This window comes from Pholis gunnellus, assembly GCF_910591455.1.
Source record: "Pholis gunnellus genome assembly, chromosome: 9".
In the NCBI taxonomy this organism is placed as follows: Eukaryota; Metazoa; Chordata; class Actinopteri; order Perciformes; family Pholidae; genus Pholis; species Pholis gunnellus.
Window position 1 is genome coordinate 27460703 of NC_136535.1, and position 16306 is coordinate 27477008.

At 45.5% G+C, this 16306-nt stretch overlaps 2 protein-coding genes across 2 annotated transcripts in view; one reads left to right on the plus strand and one right to left on the minus strand.

The window, feature by feature from the left end:
* The window catches only part of dgkd (diacylglycerol kinase delta), a gene marked incomplete at its 5' end in the record, with an annotated part of 27422 nt that extends 17301 nt beyond the window's left edge, over nucleotides 1-10121 (minus strand). Inside the window, 11 exon segments of the mRNA XM_079166007.1 lie at nucleotides 361-500; nucleotides 581-689; nucleotides 786-948; nucleotides 1023-1125; nucleotides 4211-4336; nucleotides 4417-4523; nucleotides 5563-5695; nucleotides 5775-5879; nucleotides 7972-8052; nucleotides 8366-8476; nucleotides 10008-10121. Of these exon segments, the coding sequence (XP_079022133.1) occupies nucleotides 361-500; nucleotides 581-689; nucleotides 786-948; nucleotides 1023-1125; nucleotides 4211-4336; nucleotides 4417-4523; nucleotides 5563-5695; nucleotides 5775-5879; nucleotides 7972-8052; nucleotides 8366-8476; nucleotides 10008-10121 (1292 nt within the window).
* A 3996-nt stretch (nucleotides 10122-14117) lies between these two features.
* On the plus strand, nucleotides 14118-16048 carry LOC306701624 (uncharacterized protein; the record flags this gene model as incomplete). Its single annotated transcript, XM_079166979.1, has 4 exons — nucleotides 14118-14346; nucleotides 14819-14899; nucleotides 14973-15053; nucleotides 15126-16048. The coding sequence occupies 4 exons, from the start codon at nucleotides 14118-14120 to the stop codon at nucleotides 16046-16048; spliced, it is 1314 nt and encodes a 437-aa protein (XP_079023105.1).
* Between the last annotated feature and the right edge of the window lie 258 nt (nucleotides 16049-16306).

The following is a 16306-nucleotide window of genomic DNA, read 5'->3' on the forward strand; positions in this document are numbered from 1 at the left end:
CACACCAGTTACCTGTCTGACACCAGTTACCTGTCTGACAGCAGTTACCTGTCTGACACCAGTTACCTGTCTGACAGCAGTTACCTGTCTGACAGCAGTTACCTGTCTGACACCAGTTACCTGTCTGACACCAGTCACCTGTCTGTTACCAGTTACCTGTCTCACACTGACACCAGTTACCTGTCTGACACCAGTTACCTGTCTGACAGCAGTTACCTGTCTCACACCAGTTACCTGTCTGACACCAGTTACCTGTCTGACACCAGTTACCTGTCTCACACCAGTTACCTGTCTGACACCAGTTACCTGTCTGACACCAGTTACCTGTCTGACACCAGTTACCTGTCTCACACCAGTTACCTGTCTAACATCTTGGTGCTGGCTCTCTCCAGTTTCTCCAGTATCTGAGGCAGCTGTGTGTCGTCGTCACAGGCTGAACCCCATCCCAGAACCCGGGCCAGATCGTTCCCAGTCCCCAGAGGAAGAACTCCCAGCTGACACTGGAAACAACAACAACACAATGAACACCATGTTGATAGATAACATAGACACTCAGAGCTATGAAATAATTCAAACACACCTGTTTGTGCAGCGTGAGAGTGTCGATCTCAGACAGAACCCAGCCAACGCTGCCGTCTCCTCCACACACCAGGATCCTGAACGTATCAAACTTCTGGAACAAACGCAGACTGACAGACAGACAGGATGTTTACACACCGACCTCTTTAGATAAAACACATGGTTCATGTAACACAGGTGTCTGTCTCTCTGTCTGTCTGTCTCACCCCAGGTGAGGTCCCCCATTCATCAGGTCAAACACCTGTGCCGGGTTCAGCAGCTGTTTGAAGCGTCTCAGGAACTTGACGCCCTGGTTGTCTCCGCTCTTAGAGTTGACAAACACCAGCAGAGGACTGGTGCAGGACGGGGGACACGAGGCCTTCCAGAAACCTGAACACAGACCAACATTCAGTGTGTTTGTTAACACCGTCTGATGGTCCATCAGATGCATTGATCAGGCTCACCGTCAGAGTCGATGCTGTTGAGTGCAGTTGGAGGGATGACTGAAACTTTACATTGACCCAGAGGACACTTAGAGGACAGCTGCTCCTTACAGCCTGAGTGCACCTGGAGGACAGAAGGAACACCTCAACATGTCTGTCCTTAGTGTGTCACTTTAGAGTTACACAGCAATTATGTACACCTGATCTAAACCTGACCCATCACCTGATCTATCACCTGATCTATCACCTGATCTACACCTGAACTATCACCTGACCTATCACCTGATCTACACCTGATCTAAACCTGACCCATCACCTGATCTATCACCTGACCCATCACCTGACCCATCACCTGATCTATCACCTGACCCATCACCTGATCTATCACCTGACCCATCACCTGATCTATCACCTGACCCATCACCTGATCTATCACCTGACCTATCACCTGATCTATCACCTGATCTATCACCTGATCTATCACCTGATCTATCACCTGAACTATCACCTGATCTACACCTGAACTATCACCTGATCTATCACCTGAACTATCACCTGAACTATCACCTGATCTACACCTGACCTATCACCTGACCTATCACCTGATCTATCACCTGATCTATCACCTGATCTATCACCTGACCTATCACCTGATCTATCACCTGATCTATCACCTGATCTATCACCTGTACTATCACCTGAACTATCACCTGATCTACACCTGAACTATCACCTGATCTATCACCTGATCTACACCTGAACTATCACCTGAACTATCACCTGATCTACACCTGAACTATCACCTGATCTATCACCTGACCTATCGCCTGATCTATCACCTGATCTATCACCTGACCCATCACCTGATCCATCACCTGATCTATCACCTGACCCATCACCTGACCCATCGCCTGATCTACACCTGATCTACACCTGATCTATCACCTGATCTATCACCTGATCTATCACCTGATCTATCACCTGATCTATCACCTGACCCATCACCTGACCCATCACCTGATCTACACCTGATCTATCACCTGAACTATCACCTGATCTATCACCTGATCTATCACCTGATCTATCACCTGACCCATCACCTGACCCATCACCTGACCCATCACCTGATCTACACCTGATCTACACCTGATCTATCACCTGATCTATCACCTGACCTATCACCTGATCTATCACCTGATCTATCACCTGATCTATCACCTGACCTACACCTGATCTATCACCTGATCTATCACCTGAACTATCACCTGATCTACACCTGATCTATCACCTGACCCATCACCTGACCCATCACCTGATCTATCACCTGACCCATCACCTGATCTATCACCTGACCCATCACCTGATCTATCACCTGACCCATCACCTGATCTATCACCTGACCTATCACCTGATCTATCACCTGATCTATCACCTGATCTATCACCTGATCTATCACCTGAACTATCACCTGATCTACACCTGAACTATCACCTGATCTATCACCTGAACTATCACCTGAACTATCACCTGATCTACACCTGACCTATCACCTGACCTATCACCTGATCTATCACCTGATCTATCACCTGATCTATCACCTGACCTATCACCTGATCTATCACCTGATCTATCACCTGTACTATCACCTGAACTATCACCTGATCTACACCTGAACTATCACCTGATCTATCACCTGATCTACACCTGAACTATCACCTGAACTATCACCTGATCTACACCTGAACTATCACCTGATCTATCACCTGACCTATCGCCTGATCTATCACCTGATCTATCACCTGACCCATCACCTGATCCATCACCTGATCTATCACCTGACCCATCACCTGACCCATCGCCTGATCTACACCTGATCTACACCTGATCTATCACCTGATCTATCACCTGATCTATCACCTGATCTATCACCTGATCTATCACCTGACCCATCACCTGACCCATCACCTGATCTACACCTGATCTATCACCTGAACTATCACCTGATCTATCACCTGATCTATCACCTGATCTATCACCTGACCCATCACCTGACCCATCACCTGACCCATCACCTGATCTACACCTGATCTACACCTGATCTATCACCTGATCTATCACCTGACCTATCACCTGATCTATCACCTGATCTATCACCTGATCTATCACCTGACCTACACCTGATCTATCACCTGATCTATCACCTGAACTATCACCTGATCTACACCTGAACTATCACCTGACCTATCACCTGACCTATCACCTGATCTATCACCTGATCTATCACCTGATCTATCACCTGACCTATCACCTGATCTATCACCTGATCTATCACCTGATCTATCACCTGAACTATCACCTGAACTATCACCTGATCTACACCTGAACTATCACCTGATCTATCACCTGACCTATCACCTGATCTATCACCTGATCTATCACCTGAACTATCACCTGATCTATCACCTGATCTATCACCTGATCTATCACCTGAACTATCACCTGAACTATCACCTGATCTACACCTGACCTATCGCCTGATCTATCACCTGATCTATCACCTGACCCATCACCTGATCTATCACCTGATCTATCACCTGATCTATCACCTGACCCATCACCTGACCCATCGCCTGATCTACACCTGATCTACACCTGATCTATCACCTGATCTACACCTGATCTATCACCTGATCTATCACCTGATCTATCACCTGACCCATCACCTGACCCATCACCTGATCTACACCTGATCTATCACCTGATCTATCACCTGATCTATCACCTGACCCATCACCTGACCCATCACCTGATCTACACCTGATCTACACCTGATCTATCACCTGATCTATCACCTGAACTATCACCTGATCTACACCTGAACTACACCTGATCTATCACCTGATCTATCACCTGACCCATCACCTGACCCATCACCTGATCTACACCTGATCTATCACCTGATCTATCACCTGACCCATCACCTGATCTATCACCTGACCCATCACCTGATCTATCACCTGATCTATCACCTGAACTATCACCTGATCTATCACCTGAACTATCACCTGACCCATCACCTGATCTACACCTGAACTATCAAAATGAAAGCCTATTCTATGAATAGGACTGCAGACTGCGTTCTTTGGACTCTGGAGGACTCTGGAGGACTCCGTCTCATTCATTCATAGAACCAGTGCTTCCAGTCTCACCATAGCTTTACACCAGAGACACCTCCAGTCCTGCAGACGGAGGACGCTCCCACAGGTTTTATCACAGACGTTACATTTAGCCGAGACCGGCAGGTTTCCCTCCAACCACTGATGAGGCATCGACACCTGAGGACAGAGGTCAGAGGTCAGCTGGAGACGAGGCGTTCGCTGACACCGTTACAAGTCTGTGAATATGAGCATCTCACCCCGTCCTCGTCCTCGATGATGTCTTTCCCGATAGAAGCCAAAGTCGTCCATTTACAGTTGTTGGTGGCTCTGACTGCACATCTCTTATGAGCCTTAAACTTACACACTGACACGCACACACACACACACACGCACGCACGCACACGCACGCGCACGCGCACGCGCACGCACACGCACACACACACAATTAAACTGTGTATTAAGTTGTACTATGTCTGTACTGTGTGTACTATGTATACTGTGTGTGTACTGCGTGTACTTTGTGTGTACTGCGTGTGTACTACACGTATACTATGTGTACTATGTGTATACTGTGTGTACTACGCGTGTACTATGTGTGTGTACTATGTGTACTGTGTGTGTGTACTACGCGTACTGTGTGTGTGTACTACGCTTACTGTGTGCGTGTACTATGTGTACCATGTGTACTATATGTGTGTACTACACGTACTGTGTGTGTGTGTACTATGTGTACTGTGTGTGTGTACTATGTGTACTGTGTGTGTGTACTATGTGTACTGTGTGTGTACTATGTGTGTGTACTATGTGTACTGTGTGTGTGTACTATGTGTGTGTACTATGTGTACTATGTGTGTGTACTCCACGTACTGTGTGTGTGTGTACTATGTGTACTGTGTGTGTACTATGTGTGTGTACTATGTGTGTGTACTATGTGTGTGTACTATGTGTACCATGTGTACTATGTGTGTGTACTGTGTGTGTGTACTATGTGTACTGTGTGTGTGTACCATGTGTACTGTCTGTGTACTATGTGTGTACTATGTGTACTGTGTGTACTGTGTGCGTGTACTATGTGTATTGTGTGTGTGTACTATGTGTACTGTGTGTGTACTACGTGTACTGTGTGTGTGTACTATGTGTACTGTGTGCGTGTACTATGTGTACTGTGTGCGTGTACTATGTGTATTGTGTGTGTGTACTATGTGTACTGTGTGTGTACTATGTGTACTGTGTGTGTGTACTATGTGTACTGTGTGCGTGTACTATGTGTACTGTGTGTGTACTGTGTGTACTATGTGTACTGTGTGTACTGTGTGTGTACTGTGTGTACTGTGTGTGTACTGTGTGTGTACTGTGTGTACTGTGTGTGTACTGTGTGTGTACTGTGTGTACTGTGTGTGTACCTTCACAGGACAGCCCGTGGGACGTCACCCCTGATAACGCCTCTCTGCACACGTTGCAGTACGTGGGTCTGGCGTGAGAACAGGCGTACCAGTTGTGCATCCCGCTGAAGTGGTCCATGCTGTACTGGGTGGACTGGGAGAGAGGGACACACGGTCAGCAGCTGGTACTGGGACCACCTGCTGGTGTAACTGGTAACAACACAGAGACAGACCTCATAGTTCTGTCTGGTCTGGACGCTGCGCAGAGCCGCCATCCACTCCTCCATCTCCTTCCTGTTGTCTGCACACAGGATGAGCCGTCTGCAGGGGGTGATGACCTACACACACACACACACACACACACACACACACAGGTTAGCCTCAGTATTTACTGGTTGTATTGTTGTTGATGCAGCTGGATCAGCAATAGAGTGTGTGTGTGTGTGTGTGTGTGTGTGTGTGTGTGTGTGTGTGCATGTGTGATTTCCAGAGAAACAAACGTTGACTTCCACTTCCTGTTCAGCTGCTCCACAATAAAGCGCCCGTTCCCACAGTGACAGAAATAGACACCCTCTCTCTCTCACACACACACACACACACACACACACACACACACACACACACACACACACACACACACACACACACACACACACACACACACACACACACACACACACACCGGTATGTGTGACCCAACATGGTTCTGCTTTTGTTCCTGGGTTCTCCGCCCCTTTTGGGTTCCGCTCTGATACTAAATCTGAGTCCAGGTTCTCTCAGTGCTGCTGATGGTGATTGGTCGACCAGATGACAGACAAACCAGAGAGCCAATCAGAGCAGAGCAGTTCCAGGTCTCCTCGCCTTCATCATGTGACCAGCTGGAGGACAGAGAGACGCTGTTCTCTGCTGGTCACATGACCTCATGAACCGACAGATGGAGCTATGTTTCTTCATCACATTTATTTATTATCTGTGTTTCCCAGTGCATTATGGGACGCTGCTAGGAGCTTGAACCTGGTTCACTTTGAGGGTCTGGATCGCTCAAGGACTCAAAGACCCTCTAAAGACCAAACCCTGGAGGGGACATGTAGTATAATCAGTACTTGTAGTATAATTAGTAGTTGTAGTATAATTAGTACTTGTAGTATAATTAGTACTTGTAGTATAATCAGTACTTGTAGTATAATTAGTAGTTGTAGTATAATCAGTACTTGTAGTATAATTAGTACTTGTAGTATAATTAGTACTTGTAGTATAATCAGTACTTGTAGTATAATCAGTACTTGTAGTATAATTAGTAGTTGTAGTATAATCAGTACTTGTAGTATAATTAGTACTTGTAGTATAATTAGTACTTGTAGTATAATCAGTACTTGTAGTATAATCAGTACTTGTAGTATAATCAGTACTTGTAGTATAATTAGTAGTTGTAGTATAATTAGTACTTGTAGTATAATTAGTAGTTGTAGTATAATTAGTAGTTGTAGTATAATTAGTAGTTGTAGTATAATTAGTACTTGTAGTATAATTAGTAGTTGTAGTATAATTAGTAGTTGTAGTATAATTAGTAGTTGTAGTATAATTAGTACTTGTAGTATAATTAGTACTTGTAGTATAATTAGTAGTTGTAGTATAATTAGTACTTGTAGTATAATCAGTACTTGTAGTATAATCAGTACTTGTAGTATAATTACATGGTTGTAATAACTAATTTATTCATAATAGTCAGTCAGTAAAACACGTCCTTTGACCTCCTGACTGTCAGCTGACCTATGACATCACAGTCTGACTGGTGACCTCATCAGCTTCTTACCGTTTCTTCTTCTGCTGTTCAACCGTCACAACTTATTATTATAGAAGGGTTAAATCATAGTCCTGATCCAGGAGGGTCCAGTTCAGAGTCCTGATCCAGGAGGGTTCTGTTCAGAGTCCTGATCCAGGAGGGTTCTGTTCAGAGTCCTGATCCAGCAGGGTTCTGTTCAGAGTCCTGATCCAGGAGGGTCCAGTTCAGACTCCTGATCCAGGAGGGTCCAGTTCAGACTCCTGATCCAGGAGGGTCCAGTTCAGAGTCCTGATCCAGGAGGGTTCCGTTTTCACAATGTGTGAATGTTACGGTCTCTCTGCACTAGCCCCTCCCACTTCCTCTCGTCTGACTCAAATCCATTTCCTGTCTGTTGTCATGCCGACCCCCCCAACGCACACACACACACACACACTGTGGCTCATTGTGTCTGGGACTACTTTCAGAGGCGGATGAATCCACTATGGTGCTCTAGTGAGTCAGAATGACTAGAGTGTGATGATGATGGTGGTGATGAAGATGATGGTGGTGATGATGAAGATGTAACATGCTTATTGAGACAAAAAGACACAGTGATGAGGATGAAGAGGATGAAGAGGATGAAGAGGATGAAGAGGATGAAGACTCACAGTGAAGCTGTTGTTGACGTTCTTGGTGCTGGACTCGGCCACGCTGGCATCCGTCAGGTCCACCTCATCAAAGATGATCGACTGGAGACACAAACACAGAGCGTGGGACAGGGTCCAGACCACCATCTACTATACAGGTCTATATGTGGGACAGGGTCCAGACCACCATCTACTATACAGGTCTATATGTGGGACAGGGTCCAGACCACCATCTACTATACAGGTCTATATGTGGGACAGGGTCCAGACCACCATCTACTATACAGGTCTATATGTGGGACAGGGTCCAGACCACCATCTACCATACAGGTCTATATGTGGGACAGAGTCTAGTCCTCCACCTGAGCTGTAGACCGGCTCACCTTAGAGGTCTGAGCGTAGTAGACCGGCTCACCTTAGAGGTCTGAGCGTAGTACAGCGTCCTCCCTCTCAGTTTGAAGTATCTTCTCTTCCAGCGCTGGAACGAGTTGGTCTGCTTCATCAGATTTCCTTCTTTCAGCACCGTCTGAAACACATTCATCAGTTAATGGACTAATGTGTCTGTGTAATATTTAATATCTATACTTCATAGATGGTCATACGTGTTTCATCCTCATTGTGTAGATTTTCTAGTATGTGTTTTATGTACTGATGGTGCACGATGTCCAGATATGTTCAGTTTGTGACAAATAAAACTTCAGGTGTCACACAGTGTTTATAGACAACGTCATCTCAAAGTATAGTAAACAGTAAACAAACAGTACACAGACAGTAAACAGGAAACAAACAGTAAACAGGAAACAGACAGGAAACAGTAAACTTCTCTGTCACTGTTTATTTTCATCTCATCACCAAGCAAAACCATTTTAAGTGAGTCGCAGGTATTTCCGAGCTTTTGACGTGCACCTGAAGGAAGCATTCAATCCGCTGAAGTTTAAGAAGAAAAATAAACCAAACATCTCGTAAATAAACACGTCATAAATAACTAAATAAACCGTTATCTTTACCATGAACCGGCTCTCTAACCACCGACATCCGTGCTTCAGTTACTGTATAAATGTACGTTATGTCTCTCAACACTAACACACACAATCAACAGACTATTAAAAGCTTTTTCTAGCGGTTCCCCGGTCTGTGGTCTACCGTCACCCCGGGGCATCCTACCTCTCAAGAACCTCAAGACCCGCAGGAAACATCGGGGCTATCCACCGGGCCTATCCGGAGTTAGCCTCGTTAGCTCTGGCTTCAACTAACTAACCGGTGTGTGTCCGTTAACCGGACAGTGTGTTGTGTTTAAATGCATTCACTGTATCCGGATATATTCAGCCCCGGGGCAAAGGTCTCAGGTTTGATACTCTCGAGTCTTTATCGAGAAACCGTTAGCTCGGAGCTACACATCACGGCTAAAGAAACGCTCATTAAAACGTTAAAAGAGGCCCATTCTTTGTGTTTGAACCAGAACTACTAAAAGCCGTTGTTCGTTCATCAGAACTCACGTCATGTTATTTAGTTTCATGTTATTTAGTTTCAGTGTTTGTGGCCCTTTATGTTTTCATCTAACGTTTACTGAAACCAAACTACACTTAAAATCCGTCAGATTATGAAGCGATGAAGCTCATGAGCACATAAGCGATGAGATAACAAACTGTTTCAGGTTCAGTCACATCCGGGCTTTAAATCGGCTTCATTTACATCCGTCAAGCAGCACCGGGTTGAATGAAATGCCCGTTTATTGAAATGATTCCCCGCTGAACACACTGTGTAGTGGAGGAAGGAGGTGGAGGGGAAAGTGTCAAACCGGTAATAAAAGACAAAGTATTATAAATATAATATGCCGGATTATATATCGACCTCTGTGCATTCGGGAGAAAGTCTGAACTGATTTCACACTTTGTATGTAACTCGTCCCCTGAGGCTGTGAATGTTAAACCGGTACATTTTGTTATGGAGTTCCGTGTGTGGTCCTCTGCAGGAGGAGAACCGTGCACCCTGAACATGTATGATGTAATGAACACGGACACACCGGAGATGAGTCCGGTGCTTTAGCCCCTCTGTACCTTGCTGCGGATCTGGCCGGACGTGGACACTTTTCGGATGAGTTTCTGGGGGGTTCCGGGCTCCTGCTCCGGCTCGCTGTCCGACGACTCGTCCGGTGCCCCTACCTCCGCCATGCTGCCATCAGACCCCCGAGGAGGACCGGGAGAGACAGCGCCCCCTAGCGGCGGAGACCGGGCACATACAGGAGAACATGAGGGGGCGCTTTGTGACCTCTCGTGGTCAAGATAAGAAAACTCATATATTACCACTTTTTACATTGCTGCCCCACTATAACACTATAGCCCCACTATTACACTATAGCCCCACTATTACCCCACTATTACACTATAGCACCACTATAACACTATAGCCCCACTATTACACTATAGCCCCACTATTACCCCACTATTACACTATAGCACCACTATTACACTATAGCCTCACTATTACACTATAACCCCACTATTACACTATAGCCCCACTATTACCCCACTATTACACTATAGCACCACTATAACACTATAGCCCCACTATTACACTATAGCCTCACTATTACACTATAACCCCACTATTACACTATAGCCCCACTATTACCCCACTATTACACTATAGCGCCACTATAACACTATAGCCCCACTATTACACTATAGCCTCACTATTACACTATAACCCCACTATTACACTATAGCCCCACTATTACACTATAGCCCCACTATTACACTATAACCCCACTATTACACTATAGCCCCACTATTACCCCACTATAACACTATAGCCCCACTATTACACTATAGCCCCACTATTACCCCACTCTAACACTATTACCCCACTATTACACTATAGCCCCACTATTACACTATAGTCCCACTATAACACTATAGCCCCACTATAACACTATAACCCCTCTATTACACTATAACCCCACTATAACACTATAACCCCTCTATTACACTATAACCCCACTTTAACACTCTAACCCCTCTATTACACTATAGCCCCACTATTACACTATAGCCCCACTATTACCCCACTATTACACTATAGCCCCACTTTACACTATAACCCCACTATTACCCAACTATTACACTATAGCCCCACTATTACACTATAGCCTCACTATTACACTATACACCCACTATTACCCCACTATTACACTATAGCCCCACTATAACACTATAGCCCCACTATTACACTATAGCCCCACTTTAACACTATAGCCCCACTATTACACTATAGCCCCACTATTACCCCACTATAACACTATTACCCCACTATTACACTATAACCCCACTATAACAATATAGCCCCACTATAACACTATAGCCCCACTATTACCCCTCTATTACACTATAACCCCACTATTACACTATAGCCCCACTATTACCCCACTATTACACTATAGCGCCACTATAACACTATAGCCCCACTATTACACTATAGCTCCACTATAACACTATAACCCCTCTATTACACTATAGCCCCACTATTACACTATAGCCCCACTATTACCCCACTATTACACTATAGCCCCACTTTAACACTATAACCCCACTATAACACTATAATCCCACTATAACACTATAACCCCTCTATTACACTATAACCCCTCTATTACACTATAGCCACACTATTACCCCACTATTACACTATAGCCCCACTATTACACTACAACCCCTCTATTACACTATAGCCCCACTATTACACTATAGCCCCACTATTACACTATAGCCCCACTTTAACACTATAGCCCCACTATTACACTATAACCCCTCTATTACACTATAGCCCCACTATAACACTATAACCCCTCTATTACACTATAGCCCCACTATAACACTATAACCCCTCTATTACACTATAACCCCTCTATTACACTATAGCCACACTATTACCCCACTATTACACTATAGCCCCACTATTACACTATAACCCCTCTATTACACTATAGCCCCACTATTACACTATAGCCCCACTATTACACTATAGCCCCACTTTAACACTATAGCCCCACTATTACACTATAACCCCTCTATTACACTATAGCCCCACTATAACACTATAACCCCTCTATTACACTATAGCCCCACTATTACACTATAACCCCTCTATTACACTATAGCCCTACTATTACACTATAACCCCACTATAACACTATAACCCCTCTATTACACTATAACCCCACTTTAACACTATAACCCCTCTATTACACTATAACCCCTCTATTACACTATAGCCCCACTATTACCCCACTATTACACTATAGCCCCACTATTACACTATAACCCCTCTATTACACTATAGCCCCACTATAACACTATAACTCCTCTATTACACTATAACCCCACTTTAACACTATAACCCCTCTATTACACTATAACCCCACTATTACACTATAGCCCCACTATAACACTATAACCCCTCTATTACACTATAACCCCACTTTAACACTATAACCCCTCTATTACACTATAGCCCCTCTATTACACTATAGCCCCTCTATAACACTGTTACCCCTCTATTACACTATTACCCCTCTATTACACTATTACCCCTCTATTACACTATAGCCCCACTATAATTCCACAGCACCACAGTATGTTTCTTATGTGTGAGGTCATATGAAGAGCGGTTTGTGGTGAACAGGTGGAACATGAACAGGACGTTCTCAGGATGTGAGGAAGTGTTTGTGGAACTGAAGCGGTGAGTCTCTGGAGTCTCTGGATTCTTTGGAGTCTCTGGAGTCTCTGGAGTCTTTGGAGTCTTTGGAGTCTCTGGAGTCTCTGGAGTCTTTGGAGTCTTTGGAGTCTCTGGAGTCTCTGGAGTCTTTGGAGTCTTTGGAGTCTCTGGATTCTTTGGAGGCTCTGGAGTCTCTGGAGTCTTTGGAGTCTTTGGAGTCTCTGGAGTCTCTGGAGTCTTTGGAGTCTTTGGAGTCTCTGGAGTCTTTGGAGTCTTTGGAGTCTCTGGAGTCTCTGGAGTCTCTGGAGTCTTTGGAGTCTTTGGAGTCTCTGGAGTCTCTGGAGTCTTTGGAGTCTCTGGAGTCTTTGGAGTCTCTGGAGTCTCTGGAGTCTCTGGAGGCTCAGACCTCCTACGTGACCTGAGCTCTGAACCAACAGGTTTCTCTGTGACGGCCTTCAATCAGCCCAGCTGGGCTGTGTTTACAGAGCAGGATCAGTTACAGCTCATCATCAGCTCAGCCTCTGAGGTCATCAGGTCACCTGGAGGTAGACGAGGCTCTGCAGAGGAACTGAGCCAGAGGAACTCGTTTACCGTCACATGAAGAACATCCAACAGCTTCATGGTCTGTGGTGAAGCTCTTTATTATTGAATAAAGCTTTAATACAACTAATAATGAGTAAATAAAGAAATATATATAGATATACACACACACACACACACATAGATGGAATGCTGATGATGATTGGTGTGTGCATGTGTGTAACCTTTATTAACATTTCTGATTAGAAACCACACAATTCATTTTAACAGGACACATGAAGTGTGTGTGTGTGTGTGTGTGTGTGTGTGTGTGTGTACATTGTGATGTGACACCTGAGTATTATTGTAATGAGGTCATAATATGCGTTACAGAGAAATCACAAAAAATACAGACCTACTTTACTGAACAAAGACTCTGAAGCACACACACACACACACACACACACACACACACACACACACACACACACACACACACACTTGTGTGCAGCAGTGAGTGGGCGGGGCAGCAGGAATCCAGGTGTGTTATTAGCAGCAGGTGAGCTCAGAGACCTCAGGAGGTTCAGGAGGTTCGGTGAGTGAGATCTATGACATCATGCTTATGTTTTATTTACATCATACTTCATCAGAACTATTTTCATGTTTCTTTTTCTGATTAAAATGCTGAAAGAAAACGTTTTCCTCCGTTATATCGGTAAAGTTTGAAATAGTTGTACGAACCTTTAAAAAGGGAAACTGTTCCTTTAACAACAGCTCCAGATGCAGTCACACTAAATCTATACGTTTATATATCTATATATCTATATATCTATAGATCTATAGATCTATAGATATCTAAATGAAACAACGTTTCTGCAGAACATGCCGACTCTTCACTTCCTGTTGCTGGCGCTGTCCCTCCTCTTCGTCAGGCGATGCCGGAGCCCGTCTCCCCGACCGGCCTGGTGCCCCCTCCTCCCCCAGGACGGACCGGGCGTTTCTTTGTCTTAGACCACGTGACCCGGTCCGGGGCCCTGGAGTCCTTCTGCCGGATGCTACTGGAGGACCCCGTCCCCCCAGACCACATCCCCTGGTTCTGTGTCTGCACTCACTGCCCGAGCACCCGGGGGCCCAAAGGGGACCAAGGAGACCGGGGACTGCCAGGTAAACCAAGACACTAAGGCTTATGTATTGATCATCAGTAATAATCATAAGATTATATGTTATAAACATACATATAATATAAACAACAGATCAATAACGTCAATACTCACAGGAAGTCCTCAATATTCACAGGAAGTCCTCAATATTCACAGGAAGTCCTCAATATCCCAGAACAGATAAACTATCAATGAGCTGTTCTCTAGAAGGACATAATAATAATACTGTCATTATATATATATATATATATAATATATATATATATCATTAATAACCTGACCCAAATACAGCTGAAGACATTTCAGTCATATGAGACCTAGGAGGTGGTTTGGATCCAGTCCGAAGGTCCAGGATCAGTATTTAATTGATCTTATCTAAATTATTATAAATTATTATGATCAATATATTATATTATCAGTAATTATTATTGTTATCATCATTGTTGTAATAAGAAATGAATCTTGTGAACTTAAAGGTGGTTCAGGCCGTCCTGGAAGAAGGGGGGCGACGGGGTTCAGAGGTCATCCAGGTTTTGTGGGCCGACCAGGGGTCAAAGGTAAACAGCTTCCCATCATGCATTGCTCCTCATTATCTGTACTGATGATACTGACGCTGTATTTGACCCTCAGGACAGAAAGGGGACGAGGGGGACAAGGGAGACCGAGGACTTCCAGGTCTAGCAGGACCTAAAGGAGACCACGGCTTCAAAGGTGATTCACATAGAAACAGGTTTACGTTCAGGTTTCAGGTCCAGCTTCTGACCCGGTTTTTGTTACCAACAGGAGAAAACGGTGAGCGAGGTTTCGAGGGCCGCTTGGGGGATCAGGGCCCTAAAGGAGACGATGGAGTCTGTCCAGACGCCTGTGAGTCCATTCAGGGCCTCCCAGGACCACCTGGTCTGCCTGGCCCTGCAGGGCCCAGAGGTCTGACTGGTACCCAAGGACCCATGGGTCACAGTGGCCTTAAGGGGGACATGGGTGGTGTGGGTCTCCCTGGTGCTCCTGGATCTGTGGGCGGGAAAGGAGAACCAGGACCCCAGGGGGACTGTGACTGTACAGATGGAGTAAATGGGAGTCGTGGACAGAAGGGGGGCCAGGGGGACAAGGGGGACCAGGGCCAGATGGGGCTTGTGGGGCTGATAGGGCCACAGGGTGATAAAGGAGACATGGGGTACATGGGGATGATGGGTCCTCCTGGTCCCTGCATGGCCAGCGTCCAGTCGGCCTTCTCTGCAGGCCTGACATCCAGTTACCCCCCTCCCAACGCCCCCGTGGTCTTCTCACAGGTCCTCTACAACCAGGGGGGCTACGACCCGGCCTCCGGTCTGTACACGGCCCCCGTCCACGGCACCTACGTCTTCAGCTTCGACCTCTCCGTCCACGATCGGATCCTCAAAGTCGGCCTCTTTCACAACTTCTCTCCGGTCATCATAAACACAGCTGTCAAAGTCTTAGGGGTCACCTCGCACACCGTAGTCCTGCACCTGGCCCACGGAGACCGGGTCTGGATTCAGGTGAAGGATCAGATCACTAACGGCATGTTTGCCGGGCAGGAGTCCAGCAGCACCTTCTCTGGGTTCCTGCTCCACCCGGACTCCTGTCAGACGGCGTCTCTCAGATCCCCCGTGGCCATGATACCACCACAGGAGGGCGAGTACACCTGGGGGACCCCCCAACCCCCCACCGGAGGATCCAGTTCACCTTAATGAGAAACACTTCTCTTCATCTGTAGAAGGTTTCAGCACCAAATGATTTGAGTTCTTAGAATCCTGAATCAGATCCTGAGGATTTATTCTAACTCACAGGAACTAGAACCAGAACCAGGTTCAGGTTTACGAATATTAGAAATGTTATTCTGTCACTGGATTCATGTTTACAACACGGTGTAAAGCTCATCTGTAGATTAGTTTCAGCATTGATTCATATTTCATATTTACAGTAATAATCTGTAATCTGTGATGTCA